The 19,345-nt window shown below is 53.3% G+C and overlaps 2 protein-coding genes across 3 annotated transcripts in view; both read left to right on the forward strand.

The window, feature by feature from the left end:
- Nucleotides 1–9,593, forward strand: part of CRYZL1 (crystallin zeta like 1) — a 16,526-nt gene extending 6,933 nt beyond the window's left edge. For both annotated transcript variants that reach the window (XM_066177205.1, XM_066177206.1), the window contains 7 exons: nt 1,441–1,552; nt 4,428–4,451; nt 5,361–5,459; nt 6,458–6,579; nt 6,806–6,911; nt 8,329–8,374; nt 8,754–9,593. In XM_066177205.1, coding sequence (XP_066033302.1) covers nt 1,441–1,552; nt 4,428–4,451; nt 5,361–5,459; nt 6,458–6,579; nt 6,806–6,911; nt 8,329–8,374; nt 8,754–8,853 — 609 coding nt within the window. In that variant the 3' untranslated portion in view covers nt 8,854–9,593. The remainder of the gene's footprint in view (nt 1–1,440; nt 1,553–4,427; nt 4,452–5,360; nt 5,460–6,457; nt 6,580–6,805; nt 6,912–8,328; nt 8,375–8,753) is intronic.
- Nucleotides 9,594–9,616: 23 nt separating this feature from the next.
- Nucleotides 9,617–18,459, forward strand: DONSON (DNA replication fork stabilization factor DONSON). The gene is given in 11 exon segments (XM_066177204.1): nt 9,617–10,614; nt 10,617–10,955; nt 13,773–13,853; nt 14,715–14,918; nt 15,002–15,180; nt 15,573–15,751; nt 15,831–15,954; nt 16,073–16,180; nt 16,557–16,755; nt 17,569–17,769; nt 17,930–18,459. Coding segments are annotated over 11 exon segments (1,947 nt in total). The 5' UTR covers nt 9,617–10,419; the 3' UTR covers nt 18,068–18,459.
- Nucleotides 18,460–19,345: the final 886 nt, after the last annotated feature.

Genomic DNA, 19,345 nt, shown 5'->3' on the forward strand with positions numbered 1-19,345 from the left:
GGTGCAGCTCTGAGCTCACAGTCAGTGTCACTCAGCTCTGCACACAGCAGGGACACAAAACAAATCCTTCTCCTGCTGCACACCAAGGACAGCTGGGACAAGTGTTCAGGCCCCAAAGCACAAACAAGGGTGGGCTGAGGGGAGGAAACAAGAAGGATGGGACTGCATCACCTGCAGCTGGGACTGGACAATTCAACCCCAACGTGCAAATGGACCAAAACTGATAAAAGTGTGAGACCTCGTGACCATTTGTCCATTTTGTGACCATTTTGTGTCCATTTTGTGACCATTTTGTGACCATTTTGGGTCCATTTTGTGACCATTTTGGGTCCCCCTTGGGTGCAGCCCTGGCCAGGCTCTTGTCCTGCCCAAGGTGTGTCCTTAAAGGCCTTTTAATAAATCTCTACTTTATTCCCCAGCTCTGTCCAGTCTCTGTTCCAGCTCAGCCTTCCCAAGGCATCGGGCACAGCCCGTGCATTTCTCCCAGCTGGGCTCACCAGGGAGTGCTGGCTGTGCCCTTCCTTTCATGGGTTTGCAGGAAGGGCTTTCCCACGTTACATCCTGACCAGGAATATTGTCCTGCCTGGAGTGTGGGGGTGCAGAGAGAGGGAGGGTGTTCTGGTGTCCTACAGTGACACAGTTATCCCTGAGTCCTCAGGGATAACTGCAGGAAAATGCCTTCTTTTTTAGTCCTCTCCCATTGATGCCTTGGGAGGTAATTTGCATACTGTAATTGGTTTAATTGTCCAATTACAGCTGCAGGTTATGAAGTTCCATCCTCCTTGTTCTCTCCCCTCAGCCCTCTGTTGTTTATGATTTTTTGGGCCTGAATACTTGTCCCAGTTGTCCTTGGTGTGCAGCAGGAGAAGGATTTGTTTTGTGTCCCTGCTGTGTGCAGAGCTGAGTGACACTGAGTGTGAGCTCAGAGCTGCACCCCTGGGCTCCACAGAACCTGAAATACACCAAAGATAAAACTTGAGGCATCACCGCCTTTGCTTTTTACCTTTTCTTGGATATAAATAATTTGATTTGCATCCCTGCAGTTGTTAGTGCTAATGAAGATGTGGGGCTCCCTAAGCCAAGGTTCTGTAATGTAAACGTGGCTGGGGCTTTTTCCCTGGAGCTTTATTCCCTTCAAGCTCCAAGTTCCAACTGCAGTGAAGGTGGCTGTGGTAATTAAAGTGGAATCTGAGCTATTTTGTTTAAGGCAAGAACCAATTTACTGACCAAAAGTTCATTCAGAGCTTCCCAGTCACCGAAGAGCTGTTTTGGCCTCACTTAGGACAGAAGCAGGTCTGTGTTTTATTGCAGGAGTAAGTTCACTTCTGGGTACTCTCCTGAGTGGCCTTTGCAATATAATTGTTCTTAAACAGCATCAAATTGTTGGTGCAAACAAATGAATCAATAAATTGATCAGTGAACCTGCTTTTCCCTCCTCAGCCGTTCGGGAGCATCGCGATTCAGTTGGCTCAACACAGAGGGGCCAAGGTCATCTCCACTGCCCACAGCCTGGAGGACAAGCAGTACCTGGAGAGGCTCAGACCTGCTGGGGGTGAGTTTTAGCCTGCAGTGATAAAGTTTGGCCTAAAGAATGTCTCGAAATATTTTTTTTTTTTTCTGGCAGGTCTAGAGACTTCCGTCTGTAAAAAGTAAATACGAATTGATAAGTAGTCCAATGAAATGGTTTTCAGGTTAGTTCTGTACTCCACAGGTGGTCAGTTTCTGGTTTAGGTGTACTTCATGGCATCTTTATTCTCCATTTCACTTGTGACGACTGGCAGTACTTTCCAGTAGTGCTGACTGCTGGCTTTTGGCCTAAGCGCTCAGGAAATCTTTCCGTGCGATGAAGTGGTTGCTGTGGAAGGCAGGATTGCTGAGTCACCACTACCCCAGTGTGTGCCAGAGCTCTCACACCTGACAGCCAGCACTCAGCAGCCTCACATTGCTGCCAGCAGCGTTTGATCAAGTCTCAGGTACTGCCACAGCTGGAGCTGGACCTGCACAGGCTCTGCATTCTCCTGCTTTCTAAAGGAGCTTAGCCTCACACACAACACTTGCATTTTTCCCTTACTTCTTCTTTTTGATATTTCAAGTCTGGTTTGGTTGTTTTTTTTTTTCCTCTGAATACAACATGAGAAAATACTCTGTGTAGGAGCTGCTGGCATCTTTCCTGATCAAACTTCTGATGGCGTTTTGTGGAGGGAAGTGGAATATTCCTTTATTCGCACGGTTTTAAAAGAAAGGATGGATTGTCAAGTCTGGCTGGAGCGCAGTGAAAGGTTAAAACTAGTGCCTGCTACTTCCTCCTGCAAATACCAAATGCTGCAGTGTACTCCCCAGGTTTATTTGGCAGAATATGGTTTTTGTTGGCATTCGCTGAAGTTCCAGAGCAGCAGCTGTAAAATGCCTTTGGGGGGAGCCTTGTGCAGCCACATCTGCACCCGCCAGCACCAAGGGCTGGGGGGGATCAGCACTGCAGCCCCTCCGGATTTCTCTAGAGCTTGATAGCAATACCTTTTTTTTTTTAATTTGACAAAAATACCCTATTTTTTCCTAATTTCAGCAGCCTTTTTTTTTTTTTTTACTGTCTCTGTGTTTATCTATTTTACTGCACTAGCAGTCGTGACAGACATCAGAGCTGGAAGATTTTTGGGAATGCTGTTGCTATGCAGAGCCTTGTTGCACCAGCTGTTGCAGGGCCAAAGAGGAAATACCGAAGACCTAAAACTTCCTTTTGTACCATTTTATGGGTATATTTTGCTAATTATATGAAAAACTCACGAGCTGGGAAAGGGTTTGGCAATTTTATTCTCACAGTCCTGAGTTACTTTTTGCAGCATTTTTAAGTTCTTTGAATGTTAATGCCAAATAGATCCTAAGGAACCCAAGCTCTGAGTGGCTTCTTGTGTCTGTGGGTGGAGAATTTTCACTTTTGTGCTGGTTCAGTGGGGTTTTGGTTCGTTTTTGGCAGATTTCAGTGAGCAGCAGTTTGTGTTATCATTGTTGAGCATACCAAGCTGCTTCCTGGAATGGCTGAGGGGGGAAAAAATCTTAACTGCAACTTTATTTCAGATAAATAAATAGAACTTGGGTACGGCAGTAAAGAGAGAAACGGTTTGAGTGCAAAAGCAAAAAGCTTTTAAAAGTGTTCAGGCTTTCTGATTTGTTGGTTAATTAATGTGATTCCAGTGCCTGAAGTAGAAGGTCTTGGTGATGTTTCAGGATTTGTATTTAGACCAACAGAATGAGGCTTTTTTTTTGTCTTCAGTAGGCTCTGGAGTAAGAATTAGAATAGAATGAAGGAGAGGATTTTAACAAATTTTGACATTTTAATGCCTGAGTTTCAGGCTGGAGACGGAATATTCCATAAACAATGGGATGAGTTTCTGTTAGAGAACCCAAGGAAAAGCATCTACACACTCACAGATATTTCTTCTGCTCCCAAGGGCACCTCCTGCTTTTCTTTTTGTTTGCTGTGTGAGATTTTATTCCGTGCTGAGCTCTTGGGGGATGCCTCTGCTTTGAACCCCCCAGTGATGTCCTGGCTCTCCTGAGCACATCCTTGGGGTGACAGGGTTTAAACTCTGCAGCTGAACTTCCCAGGGGAGAGCAAACTCTGGGAACAGGCTGTGGAATCCTGGCGGTTCTGTGCCTCCCGGCAGTGCAGGAGGTGACAACCTGAAGTTTTGCCACTCAGAAGAATGTTATTCTGAAAGTTGTGCAAGTCGCAGCAGAAGGAACTGAACTGAGTTACCAGTATTTTGTGAGAAATACGTGAATGACAAAGGATTATGGAAAATTATATTACAGTTTGTTGTTTGGCCTTTTCTGCAGTGGCGAGAATTTTTTCCAGCATTTTTTAGGAAGGAAGTTGACTGGGATTTTAATTAGTACTGTTAGAACTATTGTACTGAGTTAAGAACAAAACTGGACGTTTTTGCTCTACAGAAATCAGAAAATAGTCAAACTGGTGGAATTCTGGCCTTTTTTTTTTTTTCTTATTGCCAGACTTTGGGTCTATGAAACCAGAATTATTTTCAAAGAAGTGAAATTATTTGCAGAAATAATACCATGTCAAACTTGCACTGTGAGGAAAACCTTTTAATTTTGTGACTAAAGGAAACTAAGAAGAAAAGGATATTATGGGGGTTTGTTTGTGAATGGGGAATATGGCTATCATTAATGATTAATTATTATCCCATCTTTAGCAAATTTTGATCATGTGTTCTCTCCAGTGAAATCGTTTGACTTCAGTGGAAAAAAAAAAAGAAATAGTGACTTGGGATTTGAATGCATGCTATGATTTGATTGGGGATTTGAAGGGACAAAAAGAACCAAAGCCAAGGCATTTATTGATGATTTAATATTCTTAATGACCGGCTTCTTGCTTTTTTTCTTCCCTTTCCACTGCTGGGATCACATTCCAGAAGGAGTCCGGCAGCCTTTGGTGGGTGAGTGCAGAGCTCAGGCCAGGAGCCTCTGGAAATTGGCCTCCAAATTTGTTTGATGTTCTTTCAGTTCTCATTTTCCTGTGAAGTCTTGGGTCTGTTTAGTTTAGTTAAGTTTCTAAATGTTTGTTCTACCTCCTAATGATGAAACAAAACCTGCAGCTGCTCCTTCTCTGCCCCTGTGTTATTGTTATAATATTAAAAATGGCTTTTACCTGTAAGACAGCAGGGCTGGATGGGATCTTGGGAATCAGGAATTGTTCCCTGGCAGGGTGAGGATGGAATTCCCAGATTTGCTGTGGCTGCCCCTGGATCCCTGGCAGTGCCCAAGGCCAGCTTGGACACTGGGGACAGTGGGAGGTGTCCCTGCCATGGCAGGGGTGGGATGGGATGATCCTTAAGGTCCCTTCCAACCCAAACCATTCTGGGATCCTCTCATTCCAGATTCTGTGGTTCATCTTTATAACTAACCATAAATAGGCCGTCAAAGATACATGACAGGAAAATGTGGTGGTGGCTTTCAGTTCCGCAATATTTCCAGAGCAGATGTAAATCCCTTCATCGAAACATTCAATGAGTGACCCAGAGAGCCAGGACTTGGACCAGAATAGCAAAGAATGAACTTAGAGAAGGATTCCGAATCTTAGAGTGCCACATTTTGTCCTTTTGGGCCGACAAACTCATGAGCCGGCCTTCTGCATTCATACCTTTTGGCGTTGATCTTTGCAGTGCGATGAAAATGAAAATGAAAGATCTGTCGGGTTTTTTTGAGCGCAGCTGCAAACCCGTTTGTGGTACCTGCGGGGAGCAGAAGCTGCACGTGCTGCTCTGGATCTGGGCTCTCAGTTTTGAGCACCCAAACTCCATGTTCGTGGCTCTGAAGTTGTTTTTGTTGGTGTCCTGCTCTGGCAGCCCGGGTGATCGACGTGTCCCATGGGAAGATTGACGTGGCCGAGAGCTGCCTGGAGGAGACGGGCGGGCTGGGCGTGGACATCGTCCTGGATGCCGGAGGTACTCCCGGGGGAGTTCCTGCTGCCTTGGGAATGCCATCGGCTCTAATGGATGGGATTTTAACTTCCACACGGCTCCTCTAGCACACAGTGCTGCAAGCAGCCCGTAGTCAGCTGCTCAGCGTGGCTGAAATATTCTTTGCCTCAAACTGAAAATTAAGAAATGGCTTTAAAGGGTAGAGCTGTGACATCGTTGTTTATGCTGCCTTGTTTGAATACAGAAATTAACCCTAATTAAGAGCACTGTCAACCTCTATTGGAAACCAACTGTAAGAGGTGAAAACGCTGAAGTTACCATTCAGAGTAATATCAAATAAAAATATATAAAGAAAACATTACTACATGTTATTGTATACTATATACTACCTGCATTCATTACTATTGTTATATATTTCATATATAACATATTGCTGACATTTATTTTTATATAATGGTAGATAACTGGACAGTTGACAAATATATAATAGTACATAATGTAAAATTTATATATTTAAATTACATTTTGTATTTTATAGGCTATATTTTATAGTGTGTTATATACTGTATATATTTTACATTTTGTTATATATACTATATATTATATATATTATGCATTTTACATATATATACTGTATCATGTATAATATATATACTATTATGTCATATACTATATAATATAGGCTATATTATTATTATTATTTCCTTCCCTATATATATATAGATTTCCTTCCCTATATAATTAATATTATATTACAGTCTATATTATTACTAAATAATATCATGAATGTAAACAAAATATAACTCCGAATAGTAACTTCAGAGCTATCACAAAATACTATTCTGAATTAAGTACATAAAATACTCAGGGTGTAAATAAAATAATAAATTCAGGGTTTTCAACGATTTTTAGCTGAAGCAACCAAAGAACTTGAGAGTTCCACTGAAAGGTGTGGAAATGAATCCATATTGAACTTTGCACGTTTTCTTCTGAGCTCAGAGGAGTTTGTTCTCCCTCCCCAGTGAGGTTATACAGCGCTGAAGATGAACCAGCTTCCAAATCCCAGCTGCTGCCTCACAAGCACGACATCATCACTCTGCTTGGGGTTGGGGGACACTGGATAACGACCGAGAAGGACCTGCAGGTAAAGATGCCTGTGACAAGGAGGAGTTTGTCCCACAGAAAACAGAGATACAGACGCATAAAACTGTTGTTTCAACCTGTCCCTGTTACAAGTTTCCTTTCTTTTAAGAGTGGGCAAGGGGTGGTTTTCGTTCAGTTTAACCGTCTGTATAAAATAACCATTTAACCTTTATTTTTGTAGGGGGAAAAAATGTAAGTAAATGACATTTTTCTTGAATTTGCTTCAGCTGGATCCTCCAGACAGCCATTCCCTGTTCCTTAAGGGAGCCACAGTGTCCTTCCTGAACGATGAGATCTGGAACCTGTCCAATGTGCAGCAGGGGAAGTATCTCGATATCCTTTGGTGGTCCTGTGGAATTCTCACTGCTCAAAGCAGTGAAAATACAACTGGGAAATCCCGCTGAGAGCTTCTCCTCTGCTCAGAGCTGGAAAGGTGGAGCTAAAATATGAGAGACACTCAGGTTTTGAGGTATTTTCTGCATTCCTTTAAAAGACATCACAGAATCCCAGACTGGTTTGGTGGGAAGGACCTTAAAGCTCATCCCACCCCTGCCATGGCAGGGACAATTTCCACCATCCCAGGGTGCTCCAAGCCCCAATATCCAACCTGGCCTTGAAAATGTCTCTTGCAAGCTTCATTGAAAGTAGTGCTGCAAAACACCCATTCTGGGGGGGAAAAAAAAATTGCAGTATTTTTGTTCACTATTGAACCAATTAATTGAAGATTTGATTCTCTATGTTTTTATTATATGCAAGTGACATTTTGGATTTTTTTTGATTGTTGTGCTTCTGGGCATTAGATGCATCACCTGTAAACTTAATGCACTCACGTTCACTGCAAAAAGTGGAAGTGTTTTGGCTTCCTACCTTTTCCTTTATTTGCAGTGCACAGAAATATTATGTAATATAAAATGTACTGATTTGTTTTGTACGTCAAATTTATGGAGACACAGGGTGGGTTAGGAAAGGGAAAAGGAATGTCTCCTACATTTGGGAGATCCCAGGGAGCTGGACTGAGCTCCCTGGGCAGGACTTTTTCAGCCCTGGAAGGTTTGGGTGCTTTTGGCTTTAGGGACTTGTGTATCTTGTGACATTCTGGAGCACCTGGCCTTACTGTCATCTGAAGAAATCACAAACTGATTACTTTTTAAAAGAATTTGGGCTTCAAATATCAGCCTGATTGCCCTTGAAATGAAGGATAAACCTTACTGTTTGAGTTTCGTACAAGGACTGAACACAGCCCCATGTGTTGTGCTGTCTTGGCTGGTGGCCATTAACTCACCTCACGTGGCAGCGTGCTCCGAGAATTTCCAGCCTCTGCTGTGTTCCAGACTTCATTTTGGCTTTTTATCAGGTGCCTGTATGAACAGTCACAACAGCTACCTGGTCCCTAAATCTGTTTCCTTCATTCTGCACAAAAATTGCCACTGATTAATGATTGATTGATTGATTGATTGATTGATGTTGTACTAGTGCAGGCTGCACCTGTATTTCATATTGAAATACTGAATATTTTCATGCGGAAGTAATTGAAATATTCCATATTTCATGTTCGCATCCCGTTTCAGGAAAGGAGGTTTCTGATATAGAAACAAGTGCAAGAATCTGATCTAAAGCCTGGAATTGAGGTTCATTTTCATTTTGCCTTGACCTGGCTGAGTTTGTATCAGTACAGGGCTGTGACCAGCAAATGTGATTGTAAAGAGATTTCTCTCCAGCTCTGTTGTTCCTTAATGGTCCTCTTGGATACCTATCCTGGAAGATGTCATGGAGAAATTATCAAATAGCATTTTCAGGTGAGAGACTTGGAGTTTTTTCTGGGTTTTTAAATTCAGCATTAGAAGTAGAAAACTCTTGCCAGCACCGAGCAGAGCTTCAGGAGATAAAATGACTCCCATAAAAAGGTGAGAATGGGAGATCCCTTCCCTTAAAGCAGGATAACAACCGCTGTCCCCACCACCCCTTTTTTTTTTTTTCCTGCAAGAAGGATCTCTTTTCATTCACTTGTGGCTCCTGTTTGCCTTGGGGCTTTTCCCTTCTTCTGCGCCCCGGAGCAAAGCCATAAATCTGTTATTTTGTTTGGGGAGGGGGGTTGCCACAGTGGAAGTCAAGTCTGTCCTGTGATATTTCTGTCGGTCTGTGTGCTCACCAGCACTTTCTGCTGTTTCATTTCAGGCCTCAGCTGGATGAACCCATCCCACTGTACGAAGCCAAAGTCTCTATGGAAATAGTTCAGAAGAATCAAGCAAGAAAGAGACAAGTCATCCAGTTCTGACACACAAAATCTGATTTCTCAGCCTGGGGAAGATGAAGAAATGTATTTGTGGAGTAAATCAGTGTGCGCTCGCAGTAAACTGAATTTAAACATTCTTTATACCTCAGCACAAATGGTCTCTGCAGCTTCCATGACTTCAGGGCTTTTTAATTCCCTTGAGCAGAAGGTTCCCATCAGCAGCTTCTAAAGAAGCAGCCGTGCAATAAAAATCTTTTCGGCCCTGCCGCAATTACAAATGTCAGAAACATCTACAGGCAAATTCAGTCGCTGTTGGTTTTCGACCCTAAGAAATCAAAGAGGGGAAAAAAGATGGTTTTATTCGTCTTTTTGGCTCCAACCCCTACCAGTAGGTACCTTTATAGTTACCTTTTGCTTTTGACTGCACTGAGACCGAATGCTACGCTTTGAGATCTTAGTCCATGTTTAAAATTGTTATTCAGTTGAAGGAGAGGCAAAACTATAGAGGTGGGCAAAGGTGCCAGACAGGAAGGACGTGGTACTGACTGCAGACGTTTCCCCCAGCTCTTTCCCTTCATTTCACCACTAAGGCAGCAAACCTGGTCCATCCAGAGTCCCCAAGCTGGTGGGACTGTGCGAGTCACATATTTGAGGTACTTTGTGAAGCTTCTTACCTTTGCAATCTCCCTGTACTGTGTACTTTCATTTCCTCTCTTTTAACCTCGACACAGCCCAGATCTGTCTCCCCAGCATCATCCATGAGTGTGGCCCACCTGAAACTCAGCAGTGGGACAGGAACTGCATTTTGCCTTCCTCAAAGGATGTGCCTTGTAACATGCTCTGATTCGAGAGCAAAAGTTTTCCTCTTTCAGCTGTGTTGCTGATTTTCACTGTGGATCACTCAAACCACGGGCATGGACACTGCAAAGCTGTGTCAGGAGTGGGAGAATCGGGGAGAAAACAGATCATCCAGAACCACACTTGGGCTGTGTCTTCTCACTCACCGGGCTTGCAGCAGGATCTGGATAAACGACGCACGGCAAGGCTGTGAAATCAGGAGGAGCTCAGACCTGACTCCTTGGTGCTGCCGTGCAGCCTGGCAAAGGAGAGGTGCTTTTGTGCCCGTCTGAAGCGTGTGAGTCCTCCGGGAGCTCCACATCGCTTCTGGAGCCTTGCGCCCAGCTGTTGGTCTTCTCCCTGATGTCGCCCACTTTTGCTTCAATGTTTCCAAAATACAGCCGATGAAGTAAGAAATTAACAAGTTTAAAAAAACCAAGCACAAGGAGTGACAATACTGCAGAGGAAAGCTGTTTTAATAGTATTGGATTTCAATTATTAAGTCTTTTGTCACTAGAGGTGTTGCTACTAACTACCCTTTATGCCTTTTGAACCACACGTATTTCTATTTATGCCCTTCTAGTATGTTATGGCTTTTGAACTCCATGCAGGACAGATGAGTGTCACCGTAAGTCGTTTTGTCTCCCAAACGGAGAGAAGCTCTCGTTTCTTTCTCCCCAGGAGGCTGAACGCCGCGCGTTCCGTGTCCCAGCGCACAGCCCCGGCCCCGGCCCGCGCACGGCGGTTCGGCGCTGGGCCCGCCGCGTGGCGATGGTGCCGAGCGCAGCCTTGGGGCCGCTGTGCCGGTGCTTTGGGAAGGACACGGACACCACGCTGAGCGCCGGCTGTCTTTGCGCCCCGTCTTCGTGCCGCGTGTGCGGGCGGGCGGGCGGCAGCCGCGCTCCCCTCAGAGCCCCTGAGGGCGGCAGCAATGGCGGCGCCGCTCCCTCGGCACCGCCCCGGGGCGGAGCGGCCGCGCTTTGGCGCCAAGACGGGACCGCGGCTTCTCCCGGCCCCGCTGGGCCATGGCCGCCCCCGCCGAGCCCGGCCGCTCGCCCGGCTTCAAGAAGCCGCCGGCGCTGCTGCGGCTGAAGCGCAAACGTCCTGGGTGGAGGAGCGACCCCGCCGCCGCGGGAGATGCCGCCGCCGCCGCCGCCGCCTCGGTCCCGCGGGGCCCCTCCGCGGCCGCCCGCCGCCGCAACCCCTTCTCCAGCCTGGACAACGCTCCGCCGCGGGCGGCGGCCGCCCCTCAGCCTCCGGCGGCGGCCCCGGCGGGCGGGGATCCAGCGGCAGCGCCTTTCTGGCAGGTGGGACCGAGCCCCGGCAGCGGGCCCCTCAACCCTCTGCCATCGCCCCTCCGCCCTCTGCCATCGCCCCTCCGCCCTCTGCCATCGCCCTCAGCCCTCTGCCATCGCCCCTCAGCCCTCTGCCATCGCCCCTCAGCCCTCTGCCATCGCCCTCCGCCCTCTGCCATCGCTCTCAGCCCTCTGCCATCGCCCTCAGCCCTCTGCCATCGCCCTCAGCCCTCTGCCATCGCCCTCAGCCCTCTGCCATCGCCCCTCAGCCCTCTGCCATCGCCCCTCAGCCCTCTGCCATCGCCCTCCGCCCTCTGCCATCGCCCTCCGCCCTCTGCCATCGCCCCTCAGCTCTCCGCCCTCTGCCATCGCCCTCAGCCCTCTGCCATCGCCCTCAGCCCTCTGCCATCGCCCCTCAGCCCTCTGCCATCGCCCCTCCGCCCTCTGCCATCGCCCCTCCGCCCTCTGCCATCGCCCCTCCGCCCTCTGCCATCGCCCCTCCGCCCTCTGCCATCGCCCTCCGCCCTCTGCCATCGCCCTCAGCCCTCTGCCATCGCCCTCAGCCCTCTGCCATCGCCCTCAGCCCTCTGCCATCGCCCCTCCGCCCTCTGCCATCGCTCTCAGCCCTCTGCCATCGCCCCTCCGCCCTCTGCCATCGCCCTCAGCCCTCTGCCATCGCCCTCAGCCCTCTGCCATCGCCCCTCCGCCCTCTGCCATCGCCCTCAGCCCTCTGCCATCGCCCTCCGCCCTCTGCCATCGCCCTCCGCCCTCTGCCATCGCCCTCCGCCCTCTGCCATCGCCCTCAGCCCTCTGCCATCGCCCCTCCGCCCTCTGCCATCGCTCTCAGCCCTCTGCCATCGCCCTCAGCCCTCTGCCATCGCCCTCAGCCCTCTGCCATCGCCCTCAGCCCTCTGCCATCGCCCCTCAGCCCTCTGCCATCGCCCCTCAGCCCTCTGCCATCGCCCTCCGCCCTCTGCCATCGCCCTCCGCCCTCTGCCATCGCCCCTCAGCTCTCCGCCCTCTGCCATCGCCCTCAGCCCTCTGCCATCGCCCTCAGCCCTCTGCCATCGCCCCTCAGCCCTCTGCCATCGCCCCTCCGCCCTCTGCCATCGCCCCTCCGCCCTCTGCCATCGCCCCTCCGCCCTCTGCCATCGCCCCTCCGCCCTCTGCCATCGCCCTCCGCCCTCTGCCATCGCCCTCAGCCCTCTGCCATCGCCCTCAGCCCTCTGCCATCGCCCTCAGCCCTCTGCCATCGCCCCTCCGCCCTCTGCCATCGCTCTCAGCCCTCTGCCATCGCCCCTCCGCCCTCTGCCATCGCCCTCAGCCCTCTGCCATCGCCCTCAGCCCTCTGCCATCGCCCCTCCGCCCTCTGCCATCGCCCTCAGCCCTCTGCCATCGCCCTCCGCCCTCTGCCATCGCCCTCCGCCCTCTGCCATCGCCCTCCGCCCTCTGCCATCGCCCTCAGCCCTCTGCCATCGCCCCTCCGCCCTCTGCCATCGCTCTCAGCCCTCTGCCATCGCCCTCAGCCCTCTGCCATCGCCCTCAGCCCTCTGCCATCGCTCTCAGCCCTCTGCCATCGCCCCTCCGCCCTCTGCCATCGCCCTCTGCCATCGCCCCTCCGCCCTCTGCCATCGCCCTCCGCCCTCTGCCATCGCCCTCCGCCCTCTGCCATCGCCCTCCGCCCTCTGCCATCGCCCCTCTGCCATCGCCCTCCGCCCTCTGCCATCGCCCTCCGCCATCGCCCTCAGCCCTCTGCCATCGCCCTCCGCCATCGCCCTCCGCCCTCTGCCATCGCCCTCTGCCATCGCCCCTCCGCCCTCTGCCATCGCCCTCCGCCATCGCCCTCAGCCCTCTGCCATCGCCCTCCGCCATCGCCCTCCGCCCTCTGCCATCGCCCTCTGCCATCGCCCTCCGCCCTCTGCCATCGCCCTCTGCCATCGCCCCTCCGCCCTCTGCCATCGCCCTCTGCCATCGCCCTCAGCCCTCTGCCATCGCCCTCTGCCATCGCCCCTCCGCCCTCTGCCATCGCCCTCCGCCATCGCCCTCAGCCCTCTGCCATCGCCCTCTGCCATCGCCCTCAGCCCTCTGCCATCGCCCTCTGCCATCGCCCTCCGCCCTCTGCCATCGCCCTCTGCCATCGCCCTCCGCCCTCTGCCATCGCCCTCTGCCATCGCCCTCAGCCCTCTGCCATCGCCCTCTGCCATCGCCCTCAGCCCTCTGCCATCGCCCTCTGCCATCGCCCCTCCGCCCTCTGCCATCGCCCTCCGCCCTCTGCCATCGCCCTCTGCCATCGCCCCTCCGCCCTCTGCCATCGCCCTCTGCCATCGCCCCTCCGCCCTCTGCCATCGCCCTCCGCCCTCTGCCATCGCCCTCTGCCATCGCCCTCAGCCCTCTGCCATCGCCCTCCGCCATCGCCCTCAGCCCTCTGCCATCGCCCTCTGCCATCGCCCTCAGCCCTCTGCCATCGCCCCTCCGCCCTCTGCCATCGCCCCTCCGCCCTCTGCCATCGCCCCTCTGCCATCGCCCCTCAGCTCTCAGCCCTCTGCCATCGCCCTCAGCCCTCTGCCATCGCCCTCAGCCCTCTGCCATCGCCCTCAGCCCTCCGCCCTCAGCCGCGGCCCCAGGCCCAGGCTCGCCCCCGCCTCCTCCCGGGCCCTGCTGCCCTCCAGGTGTTGCTCAGCGCGGTCAGACTCGGTCCCGAGCGCCGTTTGTTTGCAGCCCGCGGTGCTGCTGGGGATCGTTCGGGAAATGTCACTGCAAAACCAGTTTTTAAAATGGTCTGCCCCGGTGCGGCCTTTGTTCGGTGCCTTATGCTGCTCTTTATATCAGTTTTTAGAGCCGGCCTGCGAAGAGAAGGCCTCCGGGAGCGCGGAGCCTGCTGAGAGTTCCGACATCCTCGCCCTGAGCCAGGTACGAAGGAGCACACAGTGCTGGAATATTCCAGCTGTTCTCAGGGCACACAGAAAGCTGAAACCTGTTTCGCTTGGTATTTGGCGGCCCATCTCTGCGTGAGAGAGTGTACTAAAATAGGAGTATTCGAGGAAATCTCTTACGCTGATTTTTTCCTGTTCTGGTGGCAGTTTTTTAAACCCAGCCTTCTGCCTGAGCTCGCTGCTGTTGTAGTTCCATGGACAGAGGTTGTTGTCTTTCAGTTTCATTAACATGTTGACTGGAATTTTGCTGTTTGTTAGTTTTTTATGCGGTTGAGATGAGGATGCTCTTCACCAGGTAGACCTCCTGCAGGCTGGTTTTCAGCTACAGGAATGGAGCACTTCATCAGGCACATAAGAAAGCAGGAATTCCTGAAAACCAGCCCTTGAAATTGAAACAGAGTTTCAATGCACACTCTCAAATGTTGTTCTAGGTACAGAAACTCAAGTTCAAACTAAATTAAAGGGATAGAAAAAAAGAGAACAAACCATCTTGGAGGTGCCCAGGGCTTTTTTGGGGACGTGATCTTACAGTCACCAGGAGAGGATGAAATGAAATAACCATTTTGGCATGGAAATTCTTGTCTTCATAAACATCAGGCTCGGGGCTTTTTTTTTGTTTGTTTTAATAATTTATCCTTTTATTTGTTCCTAGCTTATGTTGTTGGAAAGGCCCGTGAGCGCAAGCCCTCTCACGTGGTTTATAGGCAACAGAACGGAGTGTTTCTATTAGAATCTGGTACTGAGTGAAATAACCAAAATAACGAACGGTGCCCTTGGTTCAGCCTGCGAACAGGTTTAACTTTCTGCGAGTTAACTGACGCTGTTTCTGTTTGGCCAGGACCTTCATTCGCCTCTTGCTGCACCCAAAGCTCCCTCCTCGCCAAGAGAGGAATTCCCCGCGGACTGGAGTATAAAAACCCGGGTTCTCTTCATGTCCTCCCAACCCTTCAGCTGGACAGAACATCTGAAGGCACAGGAGGAAGCGCAGGGCTTTGCTCAGCACTGCAGGGCCACGGAAACCACCTTGCCCCAGAGCGTGCAGGTGAGAGCTGGGGCGGGTGGCCGGAGCTGCAGCTCCCCTTGCGGCAGCTTTGGCGTCCCCCTGGAACCCTCTGGGACCCGCAGGAGCCGCGGCTGTGCACGGAGCTGCGCTGTGCCTTCCAGCAGAGCCTCGTCTACTGGCTGCACCCCTCGCTGCCCTGGCTGCCGCTGTTCCCCCGCCTGGGCGCGGACAGGAGGATGGCAGGAAAGGCCTGTCCTTGGGCACAGGACGAGGCCTTGCAGCAGGTGCTCATGAGTGAGTGGTAAGTGGCAGCCCCGTTACTGGTGGGCTGGCTGAGAGTGAGACAAGGAGATTTTGATCCATCACAGAGTCACGGGACGGTTTGGGTTGGAAGGGACCTCAAGGATCATCACATTCCCACCCCTGGCCACGGCAGGGACACCTCCCACTGTCCCCAGTGTCCAAGCTGGCCTTGGGCACTGCCAGGGATCCAGGGGCAGCCACAGCTTCCAGGGAACCCACCCTGCCAGGGAACAATTCCTCCCCACTCTCCCACCCAGCCCTTCCCTCTGGCACTGGGAAGCCACTCCCTGTGTCCTTTCCCTCCACCCCTTGTCCCAACTCCCTCTCCAGCGCGTCAGCAGGGGTGGGAGAACTCCCTGCTGTGACAGCGCCGTTTGTCCCCACTGCCAGGTCGGTGAGCTTCACCTCGCTGTACAACCTGCTGCGGGCGCGGCTGTGTCCGTATTTCTACGTGTGCGCGGCGCAGTTCTCGGTGCTGTTCCGCGCCGCGGGGCTGGCGGGCAGCGCCGTGCCCACCGCCGCCATCGCGCCCACCACGCGCGGCCTCCGCCACGCCATGAGGAGCGAGGGTAAGGCCGCCTGCGGGGCTGCGGCGCTGAGGCACGGGCCGGGACGCAGCCCCTCACTGCTCCCCTCCGTCCGCCGCAGGCATCGAGTTCTCCTTGCCTTTGCTGGAGGAGAGGAGGACCGGGAGGCAGAAGAGCTCTGAGGAGAGTTCGGAGGCAGAAGCCGCTGACGGCCTCGGAGGGGGAAGCGGCGTGGAGGGTGCGGGGTGAGTAGCGGTGTCGGGCGGTGCTGGGATTCAAGGGCATCTCCAGGCTCCTGCACAGTCCAGCTGGAAAACCTTCCCGAGAGGCACTGCCCTCCTAACACTGATGCCGTGTCTCCAGGGAACCAGCTCGCAGCGACGACGATGATGACGATGGAAGCTTCTCTTGGCTTGAGGAGATGGGAGTCCAAGACAAGGTGAAGAAACCAGACACTATTTCTATCCAACTGTATCCTTCCTTTGATCTTCCAAACGGGTGAGTCCAAGAAACCCTGCAGCTGTTACAGTGCTGAAGTACACATTTAAGTTCTTTAGAAGTTTTCCAGCTGTTTTCCAAATATGAATCCTCACATCCCTGCTTGTTGTGAGATGCCGCCTTTTTCTTGTTTTGTTACTTTGCAAGTATTTCTAGGACTTGAAGCCGGGATTAAGATGCTGCGTAACGTTTGAAGAGCAGATCTGGGTGATTGCAAAGCTTAGTGGGGTTTGGTGTGGGGGATTTTGGTCCAATGGGATGTGTGTGTGGGGGGGGCTCACTGCTCCAGCTTTTTGGCACACGGATTCTTCCCCCCTCCCCGCGGTTTTCCCTTGACTCGGCTCCCCAGGCGCAAGGAGAAGACCGAGGTGCAGGTGGATCACAGGCCCGAGTCGCTGGTGCTGGTGAGGGGCAGCAACACCTTCAGGCTGCTGAACTTCCTGATCAGCTGCCGCAGCCTGGTGGCCGTGGCGGGGCCGCAGGCGGGGCTGCCCCCGACGCTGCTGTCGCCCGTGGCTTTCCGCGGCGGGACCATGCAGACGCTCAAGGTGAGGGAGGACACGGCCGCCTCCAGGAAGGCGAGGAAGCCGTTTCCTTAGCCGGGGGATCAGACACTGGCTGGGCGGCCTTTCCCTCAGACACCACCACAGCGGGATTTTTGTGGCTAAGGCCCGAGTCAGCTTTTTGTCTGCGGCCACGGGCTGCTCCTAAATCCCTGCAGCACATCCCTGCACTGAGCTGACATTGACTGCAACATGGCTGACACTGAACTGACAGCATTCCCTTTCCTCGCCTCCGGAGAGACGCGAGGCTGAGCAGAGCTGCCCGGAGGGAAAATGGTTGTTCAGATTCTCCCCACATCCTGAGGGCTCTCAGACCATCCTTGCAGGAGGAGCCCCTGAGCCACAGCTCACCAGCTGTTCCTGCAAGGAATGGGGTGGGGAGGGAGCTTCAGGATCATCCCAGTCCCAACCCCTGCCACGGGCAGGGACTCCTTCCACCATCCCACGTTGTTCCAAGGCTCATCCAGCGTGGCCTTGGACACTTCCAGGGATCTAGGGGCAGCCACAGCTGTGCCAGGGCTTCCCCACCCTACAGCCAAGAATTCTTTCCCTGTATCTAACCCAAATTTCTTCCCAGTAAGACCAGGATGAGCTACTTGCTCCACCAGAGAAATTCTGCCCTTCCCAATCCCTAGAGCATCCCTGCAGTGCAGGGGGTACATTTTAGGAGTTCTTTCGGGGGCAGTAAACCCTCCCGCACTGCACGGGGAGTTGCCAACATCCAGAAGCGTTTCTATTTTCACTGTTGCCGGAGCTGGTTAGTGCGCGGCACTGACGCCACCGCGTTCCGCCCCCCAGGCTCGGACCGTCAGCGGCCGTGCGCGGGTGCAGGGCGGCTTTGAGGACGTCTTCAGCCTGGAGGTGCTGGGGCCCGTCCTGCCGCACGCCCTGCACGCCCTGACGCTGGTGCTGGGCCCGGCGCAACGCGGCGCTTTCCGCGCCCTGCTCAGCGCCCACGAGCCCAGCGCCGCCTTCAACGCCGGCCCGGCCGCGTCCCAGGTGAGGACACACCTGCCCGGAGCGGGGAGCGCCCACCGGGACCTTGCCCGCGATACCCGCGACCGGCCCCCGGGCCTTGCCGTCCCTCGGCAGCGGGGAAACGGGAAACGGGAAACGGGAGAGGACCGCTCATTCCGTTCCGCCTGTGTGCCCTCCGCAGGAGGACGTGCAGCGGGACCTCCCTGCCTGCGGGCTGCGTGCCAAGACCCTGGATCAGCTGAGCCAGCGCCCCACGCTGGGAAAATCCTCCATCCGCTGGCTGGAAATGAAGGATTACGCCTACACCTGGAAGGCTTAGGAATGCTGCCGCACGGAGCGGGATCTCGCTCGCGGGGGGCTGAGCTTGGGGCAGGGCGGGAGGGACGCAAGGGTGTCGCACAGCCCACACGGCTGCTGCACATGGACACTTCCGAGGGCTTTGAAAGAGAGGAGGGCAAAGGCCTTGGGCATCTCCTTGTGAAAGAGAGGGGGGCAAAGGCCTTGGGCATCTCCTTGTGAAAGAGAGGGGGGCAAAGGCCTTGGGCATCTCCTTGTGAAAGAGAGGAGAGCAAAGGCCTTGGGCATCTCCTTGTGAAAGAGAGGGGGGCAAAGGCCTTGGGCATCTCCTTGTGAAAGAGAGGGGGGCAAAGGCCTTGGGCATCTCCTTTTTTCATCACAGGAAGTGGGTTTTTTTTAAATAAAACGTGGTTTTATAGGTGCGGTTTGTCCCCGGCAGCTTGGTGTTCGCCATGCACACGCACCTTCTGTTCCAAGCATGGGATTTCTGCTCCTGCTTGGGGCAGGAACTCCTAACCAGGTTGGAATGTTCTCCCTCCCGCCCCCAGGGCAGGGGATAGGAATCGGATGAGCTTTAGGGTCCCTTGCAGCCCAAACCTCCTGGGATCCTGTGGACACGCCGAACTGTTCACAGCCCCCTGCCAGCCTCGGTAGCTGCACCCCGGTGTGCGGCACCTCCTGGGCTGGGGTCATGTCTGCACTCCTCAGGGAGGAATGGAGGGCAGAGGGCCCCGGAGCTGTGGATCGACTGCCCAGAGCTGCTCAGCACAGCTCCCACACCCACCCCGGGCTAACAGCGGGACAAACCACAGCCTGAAGGGCAACGAGGGGAGGAACTAAACGCCTGCAGCGCCTGAGCAAGAGGAAAGGGTGCTCAGGCCTTGGCGGGGGCTGCCCGGGGAGCTTTGGAGCGTGCCCGGCCCTGCAGGAGGCACCTGGAGGTGGCACTCGGGGTGACAAGGTGGGAATGGGGCACAGCTGGGACTGCCTGGGCTGGGAGGGCTTTTCCAGCCTCGGGAATTCCAGGGATCAGAGAGCAAGGAGCTGCTGCGTGCTCCCAGCAGGAGCAGGGCCTGACCGGGTGCTCTGAGCGTTTCCCTGCAGGCAGAGGGGTCACAGGCCTTTAGGGGCGTGGGTGACTTTTCCACAGCTGTTGGGTGAGCTCATTCCTGCAGCAGGGAACGCCAGAGCTGAGTGGGAGGTTGAACCACCTTGTGCTCGTGCTCTCCGGCCGCTTTTAATCTGGTGTTTCTTCCTGGAAACGAAGCCGTGGGCAGCAAAGCTCAGCTTTCCCTGCCGG

The sequence above is a fragment of the Chamaea fasciata genome, unplaced genomic scaffold (assembly GCF_029207755.1).
Source record: "Chamaea fasciata isolate MVZ Bird 193981 ecotype frontalis unplaced genomic scaffold, bChaFas1.0.hap1 SCAF_2, whole genome shotgun sequence".
In the NCBI taxonomy this organism is placed as follows: Eukaryota; Metazoa; Chordata; class Aves; order Passeriformes; family Sylviidae; genus Chamaea; species Chamaea fasciata.